This window comes from Lathamus discolor, chromosome 4 (genome assembly GCF_037157495.1).
Source record: "Lathamus discolor isolate bLatDis1 chromosome 4, bLatDis1.hap1, whole genome shotgun sequence".
Classification (NCBI taxonomy): Eukaryota; Metazoa; Chordata; class Aves; order Psittaciformes; family Psittacidae; genus Lathamus; species Lathamus discolor.
In genome coordinates, this window is record NC_088887.1 from 8,183,502 (window position 1) to 8,205,831 (window position 22,330).

Here is a 22,330-nt window from a genome sequence, read left to right on the forward strand (position 1 = left end):
TTGATTTTCTTCTCTGCCTTCCACTGGTACATATTTAGTGATTTGATGCGTTCAACAGAACTTCTGTCCTTGCTAGAGTCCAACATTTCTAGTGAGCTTATGGAGAAAACTTAAACAGGGGAAGTTTAGATTGGATATAAGGAGGAAATTCTTTCCTGTTAGGGTGGTGAGGCACTGGAATGGGTTGCCCAGGGAGGTTGTGAATGCTCCACCCCTGGCAGTGTTCAAGGCCAGGTTGGATGAAGCCTTGGGTGGGATGGTTTAGTGTGAGGTGTCCCTGTCCATGGCAGGGGGGTTGGAACTAGATGATCTTGAGGTCCTTTCCAACCCTAACCATTCTATGATTCTATGATTCTATGATTCCCTTTACATTGAACCTATTTTTTTTTTCTGGGGACCCTATTCACTCGTGCCTTCTTTAACAGAAAGAGGTTACACATAGTATACAGGCAAAAGAAATACAAAAAATAGGAAAGAGTGTTTGAGTATTAGAATAAAAGTAGGGGAGGAAGGAGGGCTGGAGAAGGAACAATAATTATGCCGTTCAGAAAATCGTAAAGAAGAGAAAATAAGCAGTGGGAAAATAGGCAGCAAAGACATCGTGGGACAGTACAGAACTAGAAATGTAAGGGGAAGGGTAGAAAAAAAGACCACAAAAGATTCATAAAGATTTATTAATAAATCATGTTGGACTTAATGTAAAAATAAACCATCCAACACAAAGAAAGTGTTTATTTGTTTTTAATAATAGCATAAATGAGAGTGGAACAGCCAGCCAGGGGCTACTTTAGTCTCTGATTCAGCAAACCACCAAAGTACATGCTAAGCTTTTAGAATCTACTAAATTTCATTAAAGTCAAGTCTCACTAAAGCTAAGCACATACTTTAGTGTTTTTTCTGAATTAGATTTATGTTGAAATTGGCTCGGAATTACAGTTGTCCTTATTGTTTGGTTCACTGAGGATTCTGCAGGGGAAAAAAAGGGATCAAATAAAACATCTTGTTCAGACAAAGGTTTTTTTTTAAAAAAAAAGTAAAATTAAAGGAAATTAGAAAGCAAATTATGGCTTTCCCTTGTAAGCAATTGACAAAGTTCAATTTGAAAAAATGTTCAACTCTCAAATCTGTAATTTATTTTTTTTTCTAGAGAAATGCTGAATCAGCCTTGATTCAGCTGATCTTCAGCTTGACATCCATTGACATGGATGGAGCATAGTTGCGATACATTTCTGAACTTATTTCTGGACACTATAAGACAGATGAGGTGGCACAAGGCTGCCGAGCCAGGCAGAAGAAAGAAGCAGGTGTCATGTCAAGGGTCCTTCTCCACGCCAGCTCTGGCAGAACGTGACTTTCAACAAGACCATACTAAGTGGTGATCAGAAATCTGTTCTCTTAGTTTATTTAGAAGCTGCACTTTACAGGCAGATGGACTTTTCTAGTGGCTTGCTCCTAATACTAATGCATCGCAGAAGGTTTTGGAAAGAATAATTTTGCTGATACAAACCAGATTCTTCTTCTCATGTTTATTTACATGATCTGACCTTATTTGCTCCTGCTATTTTCTAAAAGAATGATCAAAAGCTGGTTTGATTAATGCAGAGAAATACTGAAAGTTAGTTATGCTTTCCCTTATTCTAGTGTTCTTACTCTGTTATTTCACGTTCCCTGATCTTTTGGCTCGCTAACCAGTAGATCTTACTCTGGCCAGTCAGAAAGTGTGACATCCCTTTGAATAATGCTGCACTAAATTGTGTGATTTTAATTACTTGCAAACAGCTGACTGCTTTGGCATCTCCTGAACCACTCTCCCATTCTTTCCTGCCTCACAATGTAGCACAGAATGAAAACAGTTCAAAATGGCTTTATCCTGGTGACCAGTCTTTCTAATATCTTATGTTCTAAACATACGAGACAAAAATTAAAGACGAATGTCTTGGCAGTGTTCAGGGGCAGGTTGGACAGAGACTCGGGCGACATGTTGAGTGCATGGTGTCCCTGCCCATGGCAGGGCGGTGGAACTAGGCAATCGTAAGCTCCTTTCCAACCCAAACCGTTCTATGATTCTAAGATGTAGGGTATATTGCATCCAGGAGGTGATAACAGGGATAGTTCCTTCTTATTCTTTCCAAGATAGACTAGAGCAGCACAGTTTCATAAATTATGTTCTTGGATTGGTATTTCTTGATATTAAAGGATTGAGCCGAACCCTTTTTTCATTTGCTTTTAGAGAAGTGCATCTCAAAAAAAAAAAGAAGCCCTGATGCAAAAGACCCTAAGACAACCATGTTGTCTTACAGGCATGCCTAGCAGGGGAGAAGGACTGTTCTAGAGGGGACTGAGCCCTCTTGTCAACCCCAGAGATGTTTCTTGTGAGCGAGGAAGAAGACAGACCAGGAGCTGGGAAAGATGGAAAAACTTCCCAGTTACATGCGCAGGGTTGTTCTGTAGAGCAGGGATGGACTTTACTTCTGAGGGCTATGAACACAACACCCATTAACACTTCTGTATCCCCAGAAAAAATATTAATCCTACAAATTAGGAATTAAGAGCAATTCAGTTGGGTGACAGCTGCTGGTGAAACTTCTTCACTGGATGTAGGAGGAAAGGTTTGCATGAGATGCAGGAATGTATATAATATGCAGGAATGCAAGGTACCTTGAAAGGCACACAGGTTGAATACCTGCTGTTTCACCTGCAGGCAGAAGTCTGAACTATTCCAATTCCGCTAACAACATCCCAGTGCCATATGCGCCATCCCACAAGGATGCAGAGTGACTTAATTCTGCAGAGCGTTCCCAGGCTTGCTTTCTCCATCTAGTCACTTCCCAAAAGTATGGAGTGAGGTAAAGTAGCTGTCACTGAAATACATGTTCATTAGTGTGGTTGGTGGAACTTTCTTTAGAAACAAGGACAGCTGGAAACACCAATTTCATGAAAAATGGTACCTTAGAAATATATTTCACCTCCTGTTTTACTGCAACTTTTAAGGCTCCTAATCTCCCCTGTACTTGAAGACAAAAATCATTGAAGCTACTGAGAAGCCTTAGACTGATCTTGTATCTAAGGTATCTTTTAACTTTAATCAACTGATAAGATGGTAGGCTTTTAACAGGAGGGGCAGGAAACACCCAAGTTAGTAAACCATGACACAGCAAGAGAAGGTCAGTCTAGAACACAGAGAGGCAAAACAGGACGGCTTTAAGATGAAGACAGATGGATTCCCTGGTTCTTATATTCTCTAAATCTGAGATTGCTTAGGGGTCTGGTGCAGCTCACAGCATAAATTAGGGTAGTTAATAACTGGTTTTGGCAACTTCCCAGAAGGCTGCAGATGGGCTGCTGTGGCTCTGGAACTCCCTAGGATTTGGTAGTCACTCCAAGCCCTGCTGTTCTGCTATGGCTCCCGTGCGGTGCTGTAGCTCTTCAGCATTTCTTGCCAGTTCGTTAAGCAATCTAATGAATTTGTCACATGTTGTTTCTTGTCTAGGCATTTCACAGTGAGTGCTGGGGTGCACCAGAGTGTTTTGCTTGGTAGGATGATACCTTGATAACCTCATGCATCTCAGTACTCCCCATTATGAGTACACACATACACTTTTGCTGCACTTGTAGTGAAGAAGTCACAAGAGTGGAAAGATGAGAAGTTGCAGAATGATCTTGATTCATTCCAGTATTTGTTTCAAACTTTGTGATATGTCTTGTAGAAATGAGCTTTAGCTCTTAGTGCATGAAACTCTTACCCTACAGAGGAGTAAGAGCAGTCAGGCCTGTAAGGCCCTTAGAGCTGCTTCTCAGGCTAGCTTACGGCCATGCCTGTGTGGAAATGGCTCCAAAAACATAGATCACCCTCCACACAGATTTTCACCAAGTACTCATGACTCAGAAAACACTTTCAGCTCTGTGTTGGCTAACACATCCCTGTGTCTGCTAATGGTGTTCGCTGAGTGCATTCAATGAGTCTCTAAGGTATTTTCTGTTACTGCCTCTGTTTCTGTTTTTTGCTTACCACCATCAGCAAATACAGAATTATTTCCACAAAGGGATATCAGTTCCCAGGACCCAAATTATACTGATAAGGGATTTTGAACATGATAGTTATACAAGTTACTTGAGAAGTGTTATGTGAATCCCAAAGAACAGTCATGGTTGAAAGGAGGTTGCTATAAAGCCATCAACCCCAGCTACATTGCTTGGCATGTGATTGTGTGCTCTTTATGAGCCAGTGATGAAGTGGGAGGGAGACCAAAGGCCTCATGACCGCATATTAAATCCGCACACATGGTAAATGCTGCCTTTGGGCAGGTTTTGATTTTTACCTGGTTGTGCAAGAGACAAGAGCCCATGCTCTTCGTGACTGCTTGTTCCTACCACCAAATTTGTATGAGACCCACTGAAGCAAAGTGTTCTGGTTTCCTTTTTCAATATCTGCAGTTCCCCAGAGGCTCTGACAGGACTCTGAGGCTCTTATCAGTTTAGGCCTCCTTGTTCTGAAGTGTCTGTGTTGAACAGAATATCAGCAGTGATATCCTAGGCGTATTTCTGCCACTTTGGTATTGTTCGTGCTAAGCATGGGTCAGGGTGTGCCTCCACACGCTTTCACAGTAGGCTGCTTATTACTTAGACACCTGTACATGAACTTAGGAGTAAGGATAAACTGATTTTACGACTGCCACGTGAAATAGTGTTATAGGTATGGATGTTCTAGAGATTTAAATGGTAACTCACTGACAAACTTAACGATGTTGGGCTTCTTAGATGTAGCAGAATTAAATGTGATGCAATTGCCTGGTTATACTGTATTTTTTAGAATGTTTTATTTATCTTGTAGAATTGATAGTGTTACTGTATGACAAGTGCTTTGGTTTTTCATGGCTAACTTTGGCCATGCCTGAACTCTTCCTTGTCTGTTGAGGGCAGGTGTGTTGATCACGGCTTCACACTTACCATGATCTTACTGTATGCCTTTCATCAATAATTTCAAGGTACAGCAGGGTATCTGCGGAGGAATTCCTGTCACTTCAGCAAGATACAACTCTCTGTTAGAGTGAGGCTTAGCGAATCCCAGATTTAAAAGCCACCAAAACCCCTAATGAATTATTCTGGCACCTGCATTATACAAGGTACAGCTCTCCAGATAGTCATTATTTTATCACATGCACAGGTTCTGAATAAGCTATACTGGATCTTCTGGAAAGATACAGAAACATTGAAACTTGACCAAGAAAAAGCTGAAGAGGGGGTGCTCAAAGCAGCATCTTCTGATAAAGCAGCATTCCATCAGGAAACAGTGATTTGTCAAAAGTAAGCAGCTCTGTGGAAGACTCCCAGTGGGACAGTGCTTTGCTGAGGTGCACCTGGAGTTCTCACACGCTTTTGCTTCGTGCCCATCAGGCCCCAGGGGTTGGGTGAGCAGCTTGGTTCCTCCAAACTACCCGATTTAGATGTGAGAAAACATTTGCCCCTGGTAAGAGCAGAGAAGCATGGGAATCGGGTGGCCTGGCTGACTGACAGGGCTTCCTTCTCAAAAGGTTTTAGAGAAAATATGCCGGGAACAGCACTACCATTGCCGAGCCCTTGTTAGGCTAAGGTACAGGCTGCATGACCCCTCGAGATCCTTTCCAACCCAGCTGTTACGTGAACGTGAGAAGCTGCTGTTTAAAGCAGTGGTTAGTTACTGTTTCATTAAGTACTTCATAAGTAATATATGCTATGAGTCTGCCATTCAGCTTCTTTTCATCCACAGTATGAAGATTCATTGAACATTTTTGGCTTTTCTGCATGGTTTGATCTGACAACTAAAACTTTCACCATCCCTGGAAGTGCTTACACACCATGTAGACAAGGCCCTCAGTGCCATGGGTTAGTGGTGGCCTTGGCGGTGCTGGGGAACAAGTGGACTTGATCTTAAAGGTCTTTTCCAACCATGTTGATTCTATGATTCTAACTAGCATGGTACCAATTGCTGCAAGCCTTGACAGTACGTCCTCAGGTACTGTTTCTGCCATGACAGTAGTGGCCTGATGTCTCCCCTGGATGTTCCTGGAACCACTTCAACTTCTTCTACCAAAGCTTAGGTGAGATAGCTGCTACCTTACTTCCAAGAGAGCTCAAAATCAGAATGTCTGATAGTTATAAAACCGAGTGGAAAAAGAAGTATTAAAGAATATTTTGAAAAAGGGGAGAGGATGAAAAATAGGGCCATATAAAAAAAAAAAAAGAAATTATAATATTTATTGGTTTGTATGTTTCTTGCAAATGAATTCTAATGGCATTGTATTTGCTGAATATACGTACAGGGAAAAGGTGTTCTGCACTGAAGTGCTCATAATAGAAGAATTTTTGTGCTAATAGTAAATGTCTTAAATGTAAAAATACTTGCAAAGGAAACAAATAGCAATGGATTCCAAGCTGCCTTCATAATTCAGATGCTTGTTAATTTATTCTTTTCAATTTATTAGCTGATAACTGTGAGACCCCAGCAATTTGTTCTCTTAGTAATATAATTTCCAGCTATATTTTGCTAAGTTTTATGTCTTCAGGCATGCATTCACAGGTAATTCAATCTTTGGCTGCATAATGCTTTCCTTTAATAAGGAAGAGGCTCATAATCTTAATCCAATTAAAGGAAAGAGAACTGAAGGAAGATTTGCCACAACGAAAGATGATACTAGAGGATATTACTTTGGGGTACTGGCATGAAGCTAATAAACATTCATCAGCAAATCAGTATCTTCAAATATTTTCAACCTCAGGCATTGAGAGCACTTGAAAGCAGCTGGGAGACCTGCATCTCCTATTAAATGAGTTTGAGATACTTGGTTTCACGGCTATAGTTGGTATTTAGGTACAGAGAGTTGTAAATTTTGACACTGAGATTTACAAGGAGCTGGGCAAACAGTTTTGTTTTTTTCTGGCTATCACTTTGTGCCAGAGCATCTTTGGACATTGATCCCTCAGTTTGCTGCCTCAGGGATGCCTCAGGGATATATCTACATCCTACATCCCATCTTCTTCACAAACAGCACCTCTGATATTATCTCACTTCTGTGTTCTGTGCCTAAGACTAGGTTGTTCCAAAGTATTCAGGGGATATCAAGTTGTACCATGAATCAATAACTTTGTTTTCATTGTCTAATCCCTTGTCGTGCTCTTAAATGACATCTTGAATACTGAGTGCTGTAAACGCTGTTTTAAAATGAACCCTATTTTACCAGTTTAGATCTTCCAACTTTGTCTACTGGTAGAAAAGAGAAATAAGAATGCGAATTTACTCTTTCTACACTTAAAACTTCAGCCACGTACTGTCTGGTGGCAAAGAGTGCTTCCTAAATCTTCCATTGCGTCAGCTCAAACCCCTCCATAGCATCCCAGAAAGCTAAATTACATTGCCTGCCTGTTCATGATGAAAACAGTTTCCTTTTTCATAAGCAAAGAACCCTGAAGGTGAAAGAAAGCGTTATTAAAGGAAAGGCAGAAAACCAATAATATATCAGCAGGCTGTGGTCTCAAGCTTACCCTCTGTCCACAGCAGATGGGGAAGTCACTGATCCCATCTCACCTTGGTTGAGTCTTATGTTTGGTTTCAGGCTCAGGAGACCCCATGCTGGCCTCCTCCATCCCTGCCCCTGAAGGACCATGCAGTCAGGTATCTTTGCTAGCCAGGAGGAAGAGAGGGGAGGTGATGCCCTAGGCTAAATAGCATTAGTCAGACCATCACATCTCTTTGTCCCTTCAGAAATTGTTCTACCTGCTTCAAACATCTCTCTTGTAAGTCCTGACCCCAGCTGCACTGGCTCTCACCTCAGGATAGCTGAATCAGCTTCTTACCTGCTGCTTCTTTGTTTTATAACTTATGAAGGAATTAAAATCCACACCCCCCTTCCTCTTGTTTCCCTTTCTTAGGGCTCCTCCCTGCTCTCCTGGAAGGCTACATTGCTGACTGGGGTGACACCCCCCCTCAACAGCCTACCCCTGAGCACAGCAGGGTTTGCCCATTCCTTACCAGATGTGATTAACATCATTTTAGTCATAGAATCATAGAGTCATAGAATAGTTAGGGTTGGAAAGGACCTCAAGATCATCTAGTTCCAACCCCCCTGCCATGGGCAGGGACACCTCACACTAAACCATCTCACCCAAGGCCTCGTCCAACCTGGCCTTGAACACTGCCAGGGATGGAGCATTTACAACCTCCCTGGGCAACCCATTCCAGTGCCTCACCACCCTAACAGGAAAGAATTTCCTCCTTATATCCAATCTAAACTTCCCCTGTTTAAGTTTTAACCCGTTACCCCTTGTCCTGTCACTACACTCCCTGACGAAGAGTCCCTCCCCAGCATCCCTGTAGGCCCCCTTCTGGTTCTGTAAGGCTGCTATGAGGTCTCCACGCAGCCTTCTCTTCTCCAGGCTGAACAGCCCCAACTTCCTCAGCCTGTCTTCATACGGGAGGTGCTCCAGTCCCCTGATCATCCTCGTGGCCTCCTCTGGACTTGTTCCAACAGTTCCATGTCCTTTTTATGTTGAGGACACCAGAACTGCACACAATACTCCAGGTGAGGTCTCCCAAGAGCAGAGTAGAGGGGCAGGATCACCTCCTTCGACCTGCTGGTCACGCTCCTTTTGATGCAGCCCAGGATACGGTTGGCTTTCTGGGCTGCGAGCGCACACTGCCGGCTCATGTTCGTTTTCTCATCGACCAGCACCCCCAAGTCCTTCTCCGCAGGACTGCTCTGAATCTCTTCTTTGCCCAGTCTGTAGATGTGCCTGGGATTGCTCCAACCCAGGTGTAGGACCTTACACTTGTCGTGGTTGAACTTCATAAGGTTGGCATCAGCCCACCTCACAAGCGTGTCAAGGTCCCTCTGGATGGCATCCCTTCCCTCCAGCGTATCAACCGGACCACACAGCTTGGTGTCATCAGCAAACTTGCTGAGGGCGCACTCAATCCCACTGTCCATGTCAGCGACGAAGATGTTAAACAGGACCGGTCCCAACACCGATCCCTGAGGGACACCACTCGTTACCGGTCTCCAGCCGGACATTGAGCCATTGATCACAACTCTTTGTGTGCGGCCATCCAGCCAGTTCTTTATCCACTGAGGGGTCCATCTATCAAATTGATGTCTCTCCAATTTAGAGACAAGGATGTCATGTGCGACAGTGTTGAATGCTTTGCACAAGTCCAGGTTGATGATGTCAACTGCTCTGCCCCTGTCCATCAGTTCTGTAGCCCATCACAGAAGGCCACCAAATAGGTCAGGCAGGATTTCCCCTTAGTGAAGCCATGCTGGCTGTCACCAAGCACCTTGTTGTTTTTCATGTGCCTTAGCATGCCTTCCAGAAGAATCTGCTCCAATATTTTGCCAGGCACGGAGGTGAGACTGACTGGTCTGTAATTCCCTAGGTCATCCATTTTCCCCTTCTTGCAAATGGGGGTTATATTTCCCTTTTTCCAGTCGTTGGGAACTTCACCTGACTGCCATGATTTTTCAAATATGATGGCCAGTGGCTTAGCAACTTCATTTGCCAGCTCCTTCAGGACCTGCAGATGGATTTCATCAGGTCCCACTAGTTACACTATCCTCAAACCTAAACAAGAATGCTGTGCCCTAGCACAATTGCTGTGCCCGTGATGACAGCTCCCCTGCACCCCCTCAGTCTCTCACAGATGCAGGCAGAGGGCTCCCCATAGAAAGGGGCCTCTGGCCAAAGTCCTAGGTTGCTTTTCTTTGCCCTCAAATGTCAGCCATGAGCTCTTAACTATCACAACAGGCTCCATGTACTATTTATAATCTCAGATCTTTTCTGCTCTTCCTTTGTATCCTCTCTTAATTTAAACAGTGCCAACCTCTCTAAACACAAAATCACTCCTGGACACAGAACTTTTTTGCTGGTTTTCTCAGCTGCTTTCATTTGGGCTCTATGCTACACTGGGAAAGGTGTTTCTGAGCCAACAGTAGCTGCAGGCATACTTAGATTGACTTTAATAATACTGCCGCATTACTTCATAGTTTTTAATCTCGCTTTGCTGCCCAGAAGAGCATTTTACTTATTTTTGACTGATCTTTCTTACTGAACTGTCCAGAAGAGAACCCAATTTTAGCCTGTGTTATTGATTTTCTTGTGACTGCTCATTCTGGAACATGCACAGAAGCTAATCAAAATGAGTGTAAAATATATATTGTTCATCTCATAGTTGCTTCTAAGAACAGAAACTCCCAGCATAACTTTTCATGCCTGTGCCAGACAGAAATGGTGGTTAAGCAGGATGTGTATCTACTCAGATATATCAATGAAGCAGGCAAAGAGGCAAGTGCAATCAGTTGCACCAAAGGCAGAGCACACTTCTCCACTGGGATGCAACACTGGGACTGGCTGGACCAGAGCTCGTGTGTTGGACCTCACTTGTCACCCCAGTCCCTCACAGGATATTTGCAGTCCCCAAAACAATTCATGAGGGCCCTGCCCACCTCTGGATGTGGTTGAAGAGCAGACTGAAAAATAGGTGAAGCAGTTCAGCAAGGACAAGCAGAGTAGCGGCTGGGATGCTCTGGCCATGGTTCTCCATGTGGGTGGAAATTTTCCAAAGTGCTCCTCACACTGGGGCAGGGAAGGGGCTGTGAGCAGATGCAGACAGCATGCATGGCATACTTAACCTTCCCTTCTGCTGTATGTCTGATGCACTCCTGAAGCACAGAGCTTGCTGCACATTCACTGTTCTGTCTGGCTGTATGCACAGGAAGGCTAGCTATGTGTCAAGACAGAGGGCCATGGTGTAAAACACTCTCCTGCAGCTGGCATTCCATGTCTGTCTTCCAGGCACAAGCCCAGAACACCCATTCATACTTCCATGGGGCATCAGATGGCAGGAGGGCTTTGTGAACCAGGACAGAATGGAAAGTGTCTGCAGCTGACTGCAATGATTGTTTGCCTTCCAGTAATGTGTCTCATAGGATCTGGCAGAGTTAGCCTTAGCCAGGTGGACAGAGAGAACATCCATCTGAAAAATGTCTGATATGCTTTTTCATCTTTTCTGAATCCATAAGTGCTGGGAGGAGGATGACCTTACCACAGCTGAAATGTGACAGTGTTCCCTTCCTTATTCTGTTGGGCACCAAAGAAGCAAGAGCTACCATGCATCTGCCAAGAAAAATGGGAACCCAAAAGCTTGGGGACACTTACTTGTGTATCTCAACAGCTAATCCTGGCTCTGATTAAAGTTTGGTCATCCTGCTGTCAAAGGTCACATGCCAACAGTGGCTCCTTAGTGAAGGATACCAGTCAGATGTTAAGACAACACACGAGTGGTAGACAGTATTGCATCCTGACTAGAGCAGTGTGACATAATTCCAATTGCTTGCCAGAGGGACATCCTGAAGTGTTCGACTGACAGGGTCAGCCGTAACTGGACATTTCATGTCCATGTTTTAGATTTTGAGAATGGTGTTGGAATCCCCAGTCAGGAGGAGGGATCTAGCAGTCAAGTTTGTAAAACACGGGAGTTTCTGACTTTGGATTGAGTCACTTGGGTGCTGTGAACATGAAATACATATTTTTTCATGTGAAAACCATATGTTCCTCCAAAATCTCTTCATGTGACTCCCCATTTCCTGGTAGAAATTTGTTTACTTAGATCTATTTTGATCTCCAGCTGTAGATTTGATTGCCCTTGCAAATAAATTGCACTTATTCAAGCCAAGACCAAAGAACAGAGTGGACCTACCACACACAAGTGCAGCATCTACCCAGCTCTCTAAGTGTGTTGACCACAAAGGCATGAGAATGATGCAAGCTTTGTCTCTTCCCCCATTGACTGCTGCATCTGGACCTCCATTTTAATAAAAACATATACAATATTTGCAAATGCTTGGCGTTCATACAGCATGTGTAATCATTAAGGGTAGCTGCTAGAAGAACCTTCATGATCACAGTGTTTCCTGGCAGTGTCTCCTTTTTTTACCTAGGTAGAGATCAGGTCCGTCTAGGTACATTTAGTACATACGTTGTCATCTTCATAAGAAGATTCCCAGCACTTGAAAACTCTCAATGTCTTGCTTCAGAAACGCACTGTCCTCAGGATTAGCAGCATATGCCTAACTTCTATTCCAAATTTTACTAACTCTAGATTTGTTCTACTAGCTTTAAGACCTATTCCAAATAGGCTGAAGAGCTGTGTATTGTGATTTTTGTGTGTTACTTCCTCCCCCATAGCCATATCCATTTTCATAAGCCGTAATTAAGTTAATTCTTCATTTGGCAGGCCTCTAGATGTGCTGCAGGGAAAATATACTGAGCACAGAGAAGCTGTAATATTTCTCATCCCAGGATGTAGGCTTTAAGGCTCTACAGCTAAGCTTGCAATGACATGATCACTGAGGCTTGCAAGCCTTCATGATTCCTTATGGAGAATTATCTGGATTTCAAAGGCTTCCCTGGAAGTCATCTTCACTTTCAATCAGAAGGAAGTCTCTCTTGTGTCCTTGTTTCATTTTTAGCAAGGATAAATTCAAACCAGAGTCAAGAACAGTCAAGGGAAAGGAGGGGTGGACCAACATCAACAGATTATCATAGTTATTTGCTTAAGAGAAAGGTCTGATTCTCACTGCATTTGATGCGTCCTTATTTCACACTTGCCTATCCAAGTCTCTCACTGTGCGCTGTCTTTATGGACATCCAGTCACAGGTTTTACAGGGTCTCCTGTGACCAGTCACACAGAGAACCACAGACTCAGGCATCTCACACTTGTTTGAGGAGATGTGGCTGGCATCAGTGGGGTGCCTGCCTTGCTCTGTCAGGGTTGGTATGTGTCCCAGGCAGGTTGTTGAGTGGGGGCATACTTAGGGGCATACTGAGAGGTTGATTTGACAAAGCAGAGCCACCATGGCAGCGTGGGGCGCTGGTGTGTAACTGGGATCACTTTCCATGTCTTTCTTTTACAGTTCTCAGAGATGGGCTCTCCGTAATGCTTTGGTTATGAAGAAAGAAGGACTGCTGAATTGTTGTTTTGCAATGGAGAAGACAGAGGGAGAAACATCAGCACTGCGGCTGCCACCTTGTTGCTTATTTCCCTGCAGACATGTGTCCCATATCCTCTCTGTGCTATATTAAGGAAAGGAAAAGCTTAGACATTACAACATCTGCTTTCTTACATCATCTTTTCCAATTTTGCATCCTATAACTCCCTGGTGAAAAGAGGAACAATGACTTTATATAGCTGCTGCTTGATTCTTTTGCTATTTACCTGGAACACTGCTGCCTATGGGCCAAACCAAAGGGCACAGAAGAAGGGAGACATTATACTCGGAGGATTGTTCCCCATTCATTTTGGAGTGGCTGCTAAAGACCAGGATCTAAAATCAAGACCAGAATCAGTGGAGTGCATAAGGTAAGCCAGAAGAAGTTTTGCTGAGGAGGTCTTGACCTTTCTCAACTTCAGGTGACATGCTATATGTTGTATAAATACACTCTGTGATCTGATGCTTTTAGGGGCAATGGGAAGGTATGGTGTAAATAATAGAAGAAACAAGTGTGTAAGGTCAAGAAGTGAATATGTTAAAGAGTAACATAAATATTTGGACAGTGAAGGGGGGTAATCTTTGTATTACTCGAAGCTACCAAAACATGAATTTACTGATCTATTTGGCCATTCACAGTAGATACTTGAATAGAATCTGAAAAGCAGCTTTCCTACTAGAAGGATGATAAATAACCTATAGCGCCCTTAAGTTCATTTGGTTACAGTCATGCACAGCAAAATAGCTTAGAAATACTTTTTTCCCCCAGTTCTGCCTCTCACCTTCTAAGATTTTACAAACTGCTCACTTGCCTGAAAACTGAATAGGTGAAAGTGAGATAGGTCACTGCGTTTTAAAAGTTCCCACTGAACACATAAGTGTCTCTTCAGGACCTTTACAAAGTCCCAGACTTGAACTCCTTACACAGGCTTTCCTCACCCGAAGTCCTTTCCTTCTATGCAGACAGGGCATGTAGGTTTTGTCTTCAGCCGTTGGCAGTTACGCCTGGAGGAAGAAATGTACATGAAAACAATTTCTCTTGTTATTGAAGTGTAGCCATTTTTAGGATGAACCTTGAGGAATTTTTAACCTTACAACCTGACACATAATACACATCCACAAATGGAAAGTGTGACAGAAACTGATTGCAACTGAAAAGTTATATAAACAAGATATAAGAAATTCATGTGGAATTTTGTCATGTCCATGCATGGAAAAGCACTTCAGTGTTATGGGACCTCTTCCATAATCATACATGAAAAATTGTGTACCTGGAATTCTTTGGACTGCTCATCCTAGATTGGTGATGTAGTACAGTTTTGTTGCAGATGGCAGTGAAGAATGGCTGACAGCATTCCTGATATTCCTGATATTCTTGATATGCTTACAGATTTCAGGTACAGTTTCCCACTGAACAAGACACGTCCATCTAGGTTAGGAGACTGTCCCCAGATGCTTTCACACGCAGCACACAGAAAGAAGTGCAGTTAACAGGGGTTCTTTTGGCTTCTTCTGTACATGCATAGGAAAGACATGAACTAAACGGATGGGGAATGACTACTTCATGGAGCAAGAAGCTCTGCCAGGTTTTCATAATTTTTTATGATGTATTTTGAAAGTGGAATGCTGAAAAGCAATAGATGTTTTCAGCTTCATTGTCTTCTTCACTTACTCCAGGTGGCAAGCAGGACAGTGCAGATATTTGCAAACTGAACATAGCTTTCATTTCTGTCAGTGCTGAGTCAGCCTCAGTGACTGTCTTGACATGGTCTCATTATTAGAATGGATCACAGGACAATGTTCCCCCACAAGTAGTAGAAATGTGTGGTTGCCAAAAGACTTATTAATGAGATAGCACTGCCAGCAACAAATGAATCCTGAAAAGCCAGACCAGCTGTTTTGAGGACACAACAGGAGATCCTCCTGAGCAGCATTTGATCTGCTCAAAGGTATCTTCCACCTGAAATTTGCCTGGGTAAAAAATCTGTGTGCCCGTTATCCCTGCACCAAGAAGCTGCAGGTGCAAAAAAAGAGGAGTTAACTGAAGAAGCAGGCATTTGTGGCACTTTACTGCACTCCTGCAAGGAACTGGGTAAACTGTGAGTTGACAGCATAATGCAAATGGACGGAGAATTCTTAATGAAGGTCAGAGGTCTAGCTGCAGAAGTAGTAGCAATTACGATAGGAACAAGGATAGGATGGTTGGACCAGAGAAGACTGGAAGTTCGTTGGTTGCAGATGTCTTTACCAGAAAATGACCATTTCCAAGAACTTTAATTCAAAAGAAATTGGGTTGAGAAGACTTTTGTGACTGGTCATCGTATTTTAAGGATGAAGATAATTATTCCATGGGACAGTTTATGTGTATTCCTTGTTACTGCTACAGTTAAATTGAGAGCAGATAATTTTCCTGAAAGGATTTTCAACTTTCAGCAGCATTTAAGTCAGAGATTTCCTCTGGCTGGACTTGTACAGAGATCTCTCAACACAACCGTGGTGGTCCTTTACGGTTTTGGACTCCGTGGTTCGGTGGTAGCCTGTGGCAGGTTTGTGCTTGCTGACTCTAGGAGTCCAATACATTCTTCAAGTCATGAGCTAAAGGCTTTCATACCGCGTTTGAGTTTCTGCAGCTCTAGACAATTGCGTGGTCTGGAATGATTGAAATGATATTTTCAGGGAGGGAAAGGGGGGCAGGGAAAGGCTCCAGTTTCTTCCCAAAGTAAAATCTCCCCAGTCTTCCAGTGTCAAAAAGTTCTGTGGGGTGGGAAATCTGCTAGAGAAGCTTGAATGTGGCTGTACCTGGCCAACCCAAATGTGCTATATCTGTCCCATACCTTTGGCTGTTCTTGTTGCCCTTCTCTGAGCCTTCTCCAGCACTGATGTATTCTTTTCAAGGCTGAGGCTAATCAGTTTAGACCTGTCCCCTTTTCAGATATCTGTGTAAGTAGGAAAGTGTCTCATATCGCATACGAAAATTAGACCCAGGTCACTGCAGGAGCATGGGCATGCTCCGTCTTTCCTCATACTCTCCTCCATTGGGCAGCAGCAAAGTCATCAGACCATATGAAAAGCTCCTTGCTTTGAAACCAAGAAAAGGGACCTAAGGGTCCCACTGAAACCCTGTGAGTGGTTGCCCCAGTCTCTTCTGGAGTTCAGTATCAAACAATTTAAAGTAATGTGGCTTTTCCTTTCTTTTGAGGACTGTTCAACCTGATCTGCGCTGTTTGAACCTTTTTCCGCACATTTATCTGTGTTCAGTGGCATACCTATGCTCCCAAACAGGGCTTCTCAAAATGGGTAGGACACTTACTGTACCCGTTTTCACTTTTCAAACTCCTCATACTTTTTCTCCCCAGCTCAGCATATGTACTGGCCTGAACCTACTGTGCACACCTTGCACTTGATTATATATACATAACTCAGCAGAGAAAGAAAAAGAGTACAGTAACAGTCTGTTCTCCATTCTTTTGGGCAGAAAATACGTCTTCATGCTTTAAGCAGATTTGTAGAGTCCAAAGTGAAAAATTAGTCTCGATTTTGCCACACCAAATGTCAGATAGGAGTACAGAAAGTGAGAGAAATTTTGTTTCCTGTTTATTGCTTAAGCAATCAAGTATCCCACATTTGATATAAATACACCTTCTGTCTATGTATGCCTCAGGTGATGTTGCAGCAACTTTCCATGTAACATTCTGTGATGCTCATCTGATGTGTGCAGGGGAGACAGTGGCTGAGCACAGCACAAGCAATCCCTGACCCCTGTTCCTTGTCAGCACCTGCAAAGGCCTATTCATAACCTGATTTCTCTGTCCCTTCTTGTTTTCGGGTAAATTAGCAGTAGTGGTAGTGGTGGTATCATTGGTGTTATTGTTAGCATTATTTCACTGATGGGCCATACCCATGTGTTCCTCTTACTGTAATGAACTGCAATGAGGAATGCATCTTCCTGAGGTGTGATACAGTGTGGCCAATATGGTGTCACTAGATCATGGGGTTTAGCGCATATTACCCGTATTCTGATCAACAATCAGGCCAAGGTTCCACACTGTGACGCACAGCTTTCAGCTGTGGTGAGACATCATCCCCATGTCATAGTGCAGGGCTTCACAGAGTACAGGTCTGGGACATGTTAGCTCACCGAGTCTGTCCATCTGAGAGAACAGTTTTAATTCTTCCCTTTGCAGATGTATTTTGCTAATCCCGCTGCAGCACTCAATACATAATAGGATATTTAACATTTCCTTTCTGAGGCCAAATTATTTCCTTTTCTGCTTTGCATTCCACCCACCTTCTGAGCTTTTAATTTTTAATTTTCTTTGGTCTGCACAGGACCCATAGTCCTAGCTCGGAAGAGTGGTAAGCACTCATTATACCTACCGACCGCAGGAATCCAGCAAGTGACTGAAGGTCTCCCCTTTGCATAGCTTAGTAATAGCAGTGGTAGTAGCAGCAATAACATGTAATTAATGTACTGGAAATCTAGAGAGAACAGAGAAATTAGTATGTGCATACAACCACTAGAGAAAGAGGAGTACTGGCATGAGCCGAGAGGCATGTGCAGGCTTTGCCACCATTCTTGAATAAAATTACCTGTCAGATATAGGAAGGTAAGGGAAAGCTGTATTTAGAGCTTTCATGTTACTTTCTCCTTCTTTTCCTTCCTATTCTATTGCTTTTAGTTTAGTGCTTTGCAAGTGTTGACAAATGAAGATCATGAATTCACATGAGACTGTGAATTATTCCTTTATGGAGACCAGCAGGGATCAGGACTAATTTCCATGTGGGATCCAGACAGTAAGAACTGTTCAAACCAAGCCAGACAAACAAACAAGCAAACAGGATGAAGCTACGGTGATCTTAAACCGTGCAGTGGGCTTGTGTCCTTTAATTTACATACCCTTGTAACATTGACTGGGACACTTAAACCAGCCTGAGCATCCCTTGACAGACACATTCATAACAACTAGAAAGAAACCTGTGGGCATCAGTGACATCTTGCGAAGCTGCTATCTAGCAATCTGCTGCAAAGATAATCTGTCCCTTGCAAATATGACAATTAAACTGAGGATTTGCATAGGAATTGTTTCCAAGTTGTCTTTCCCTGTTTGTGCTCCTGCCTGGGAATAAAAAGATCAGTGGGTTGCATGCTCCGACGGGGGGGAGAACAGACATCAGAAGGAAAACCTTTAAAGAAATGAGAGTAAATAAAAATGCCTCTCTGCACCTTTGTGCACTGAATTATTTACATTAATCTCTCATTTAGAGCTTAATGGCCATTTTTCGTAATACCACATCTCAGAAATGTTAAAATATAAGACTATTGCCAACATACCTTAAAGTAATGTGGCAGAAATTAAGTTTTGGAGGCAGCTTCTTTTCCACTAAGAAAATATCAATGGCTGTTTAAATATTCTGGAAATCTAATGGAAAGTTTGCTTCTGTTAGCAAATCCTTTCCAGTTTTTCTTCATGGAAATTACGAGCTAAATTTCTGAATGGTTGACAGAGCATTCCATCGACTGGTCATACTGCCTTCTCTGACGCTGTATCAGGTATTAGAGAAGATAGAGCAAGATGTGTTTTTCTCCATCCCATCGGATCCTCTTCTTCCCATCTGCTGATGCTGTTATCAGCAGAGGTACAGCTGAAGAGCACTGCATGTCTCCTGCCCAGGCTAGTTTGAGGTAAATTACCAAGAGCATCTCAGAGACATTTTTGAGTCTAGTTCCCAGAAAACACCCCCTGCCCTCCTTTCCCCTTCAAAATCAAACCAGTCCTAACTCAAGGCTGTGCTGAAGTACTGGCCTTATGCTGTATGTAAACGTTCATCAGGAGCATTTGTCACAAAGGAAAATAAAATCAACTGCGTATCATGGGCCTTCATCTGCATTTACTTAAGTCAGTGGCAAATATTTTGTTTGAAGACAAAGGGGAGACAGTCCAGTTCTCATTGCTTTCGAAGCTGTCACCTGAAAATACCACCTTGTGGCATTTTAAGAAGTTAATCCAAATTGCTGTCAAGCAGGCTAGAAGATTTTGTGTCGTATTCCACCTGTATCATTTACTGTGAGGCTTAAATTTACTTTTGCACATACTCAAATATGTAAAGCTTTTCACAGTAGCGAAGTGGTACCTTTGAACTTCCCAGCTCCTCAGCAGTCTTCCCTTTAAATACTGAAAATGCTTTCAGATTTTTCTCTTTTACATGAGGAGCCTGGATATAGGTTTTTTGGTGGGGTTTTTTTGCTTCAAATCCTATTTTCACTGGAATTAAAAAGATCTGTAAACACATTTAACTTTTTAAAGAGAAGTGTCACAAAACCCCTCCTTGCTGCCATTCATCCCATGCGCATTACTGACCACATGAGGCAACATGGTGTACCCAGCATGTCTTTTTCCTGTGCACAACACTCACTGCCTCATTCACTCTGAGACTTTCCCTTTTGTTCCCGAGCTCTCCTACTGCATCTCACCCATCAGCGGTTTGGAACTAGAAGAAAAGATCTTCTGTATGACCAAGTTACTTCTCACACTGACCCACACTCCCATGTTCTAAAGGGTGTCCTTAAAAAGAGTGATCCTGAGAAAGCTGTCCCGTGGGTCATAAGTTCTAAGCAAGGATTTTTATTGGCCTCAGACATTTTGTACTGAAACTGTGCTGTCTGGGCATTGAGGTACAACCTCAGAGCAGAACCACATTTGGGACTTGGCCAAAGATGTCTGGAGCAGGTGATGGAAGCTGAATAAAAGAAGTTTTTAAGACTTAAGGATAAACCTGAGATGTGGGATCTTTAGAAATTCTGATCCCAGATGAATCAGCTAAAGCTCCTGGAATGGAAGTAATGTGGCTGCGTGCATTCCGTTTGAAGAAGTCAGACACAGCTGACATCAACTGGAAGTGATTCATTTAATCCAGCAATTTAAAAAGATATAAAAATCGAATTATGTATCCAAGAGATGGAAAGTTTGTGATTTCATAAAGTTTATCTTCAGAAATCGTCACGTTGTTAAAAGAAACATCTCTCAGAGCATTTCAGAGTGGCACTCAAGTGAAACCTGAAATTTACCGTTTCATATAGAATCTGTTCTTGGGCAGGCTATTTCCCCAGGTTCTTCCAGTTCTGGGAAGAGCCTGTCAGTTTCCCAATGGATCTCAAGCATAAAAGCTTTGACACTTTCCTGTTTTCACCTGCAACTCAACACAAAACTGCAGACTAACTGCTGGCCTGAATGCACCCATAGTGCATTACAAGGAAAGGTAGGTTTCAGTTCATAAAAGATTCTGCCATTCCAGCTGAATTACCCTAAAACACAGCAGCTTCGCAGGCACACACCTGGTTGCTTGTGCAGGAAGAAACACAGTAAGTAAAACTTGAGAATAACATGTATCAAAGCTTCTTTCTTCCTGCTGCTTTCCACAAAGAAGCTTCTCTCTCTTGTGGATGCGTAGTCAGCCACCCTGCATCAGCTTCTTTCACTGCCAGTCCTTGCGATGCTCTGGACAAGGACTCCCAGGTCCTACAGCACACTTGCACCACTCTGCAGCTCTGGGTTAGCTCCATGCACTGATGAGAGGCAGTCAGAAAACTCAGCTTCTCCATTTTAGAGATTAGAGAAGGCTTCAAAAAACACAGTTTTTCATAGGGCATCTCTTAGGGCATCTTCTGAGTTCATGTCTAAAGCAGATGTATGAGAGCACTATAATAGTGAGAAAAGTCATTCCTTCAATGAAAGCACTGAAGTAACTAATTAACAGCTTAGCAAGTTACGCCTGGGTTTCCATTTATAGCATGTCTGTGTTCTCTGGTACAAACAGGTTGACTGTGCTCTCTCTTCACAATGTGAAGTGTGTGATGTTGTTAGGCCCAATTTCCCTGAGCAGAGCTCCAGTGGCATGCCAGTGCCGTGTCTTAGCTTGCTTTGCTGCCTAAAGCCATGAGGAGCTGACACACTGAGTACCCCTGAGCCCAAGTCCCTGGCAGCATCACGCTCAGCACAGGCTTAGCACACACTGCCATCTGCATTCAGAAACGTGTCAGAGGAGCCTGTAAGGAAACCTGGTAGGTGCAGCTTTGTACCAGAGCATTTGCTTAGAAATCACCAGACCCAGGTTAGGGTCCTGAGCAGAAGGGACAGGCCAGAGCCAACCTGCAGGCAGTGTTCTTGTTCAACTTTCTCAGACTTTAGGGGACTTAGAAATCCCATCCACACGACCTCTGAAGTGAGCTTGCAAACTGAAAAGTCAAAAACCAGGCAAAACCTTGTGGCATATGCACGCTCTTCTGTAACCACTGGAGACAAAATTAAAGCTTTCCAAATCTAGTAGGATGCAAGAAATGGCAAAAATGGCTTTTGTGTCTTTTGTCTCAGTCCTGCTCTCCTCTGCTTCCCTCCTTCTCACTCTATTTCATTGTTATTTTTGCTCCCCCAGGTATAATTTCCGAGGCTTCCGCTGGCTCCAGGCTATGATCTTTGCCATAGAAGAAATAAACAGTAGCCCGACTCTCCTTCCCAACATGACGCTGGGATACAGGATATTTGACACTTGCAATACAGTCTCTAAAGCCCTGGAGGCCACGCTGAGTTTTGTGGCCCAGAACAAAATAGACTCCTTGAACCTGGACGAATTCTGCAACTGCTCAGAACATATCCCTTCCACCATTGCAGTCGTGGGGGCAACCGGCTCTGGCATCTCTACCGCTGTGGCCAATCTGCTGGGACTCTTTTATATACCTCAGGTACGCATTCACTTCTCTTGTTTAGGTTACAGAAGTGGCCTGCGCCTCTGTTCTGCAGAGATTAAACAAAGGTTGTTTCATCTTTGCCGTTTCCCATAGAACCTCAAGGAGAGAAACCAATACAAAATGTGGGGGGTTCTTACAGTGGAAATCCATCTTGCTAGCTGTTTGCAATACCCAAAACTCAAAGGTTAGCAAGCAGCCAATAAAAACATACAGCCAACTTAATCCAGGAGGACTAGAGTCCTTTGGAGTGGTGTAGTCCGTGAACATGGGTATTTTAGCTCAGTCACTGGCAGTTGCCAGCCTTGACAGGTTAGTTGTCATGTTGCTTCACCATGGCCACTACCTAGTCATGCCCACAGAACCCACGTAAGGCAGAACTCAGTCACTACCAACTACTGTTAGGTCTCTCAGCATCTCTGGTTATTCAGGTAGATGACCTGTAAAGCTTTTGCTTGTGCTGATCAGGTGCTGTGAAGGTTTCTTCTGGGCTGACCTGCCTTTGTTTTGCCCTAGGGCCTCCAAAAGAGGGTTTGTGAAATGTATATGCCCCTTCTTGTATACGCCAACATG

At 43.3% G+C, this 22,330-nt stretch overlaps 1 protein-coding gene across 4 annotated transcripts in view; it reads left to right on the top strand.

The window, feature by feature from the left end:
* The window catches only part of CASR (calcium sensing receptor), an 89,300-nt gene that overhangs the window by 38,131 nt on the left and 28,839 nt on the right, over positions 1 to 22,330 (top strand). For 2 of the 4 annotated variants that reach the window (XM_065676195.1, XM_065676194.1), the window contains 2 exons: positions 12,943 to 13,388; positions 21,448 to 21,754. In XM_065676195.1, the coding sequence (XP_065532267.1) occupies positions 13,204 to 13,388; positions 21,448 to 21,754 (492 nt within the window). In that variant the 5' untranslated portion in view covers positions 12,943 to 13,203. Of the gene's footprint in view, positions 1 to 2,789; positions 2,847 to 5,333; positions 5,352 to 12,942; positions 13,389 to 21,447; positions 21,755 to 22,330 lie in introns of those variants that run through there. The other 2 variants (XM_065676197.1, XM_065676198.1) reach the window with 2 other exon arrangements.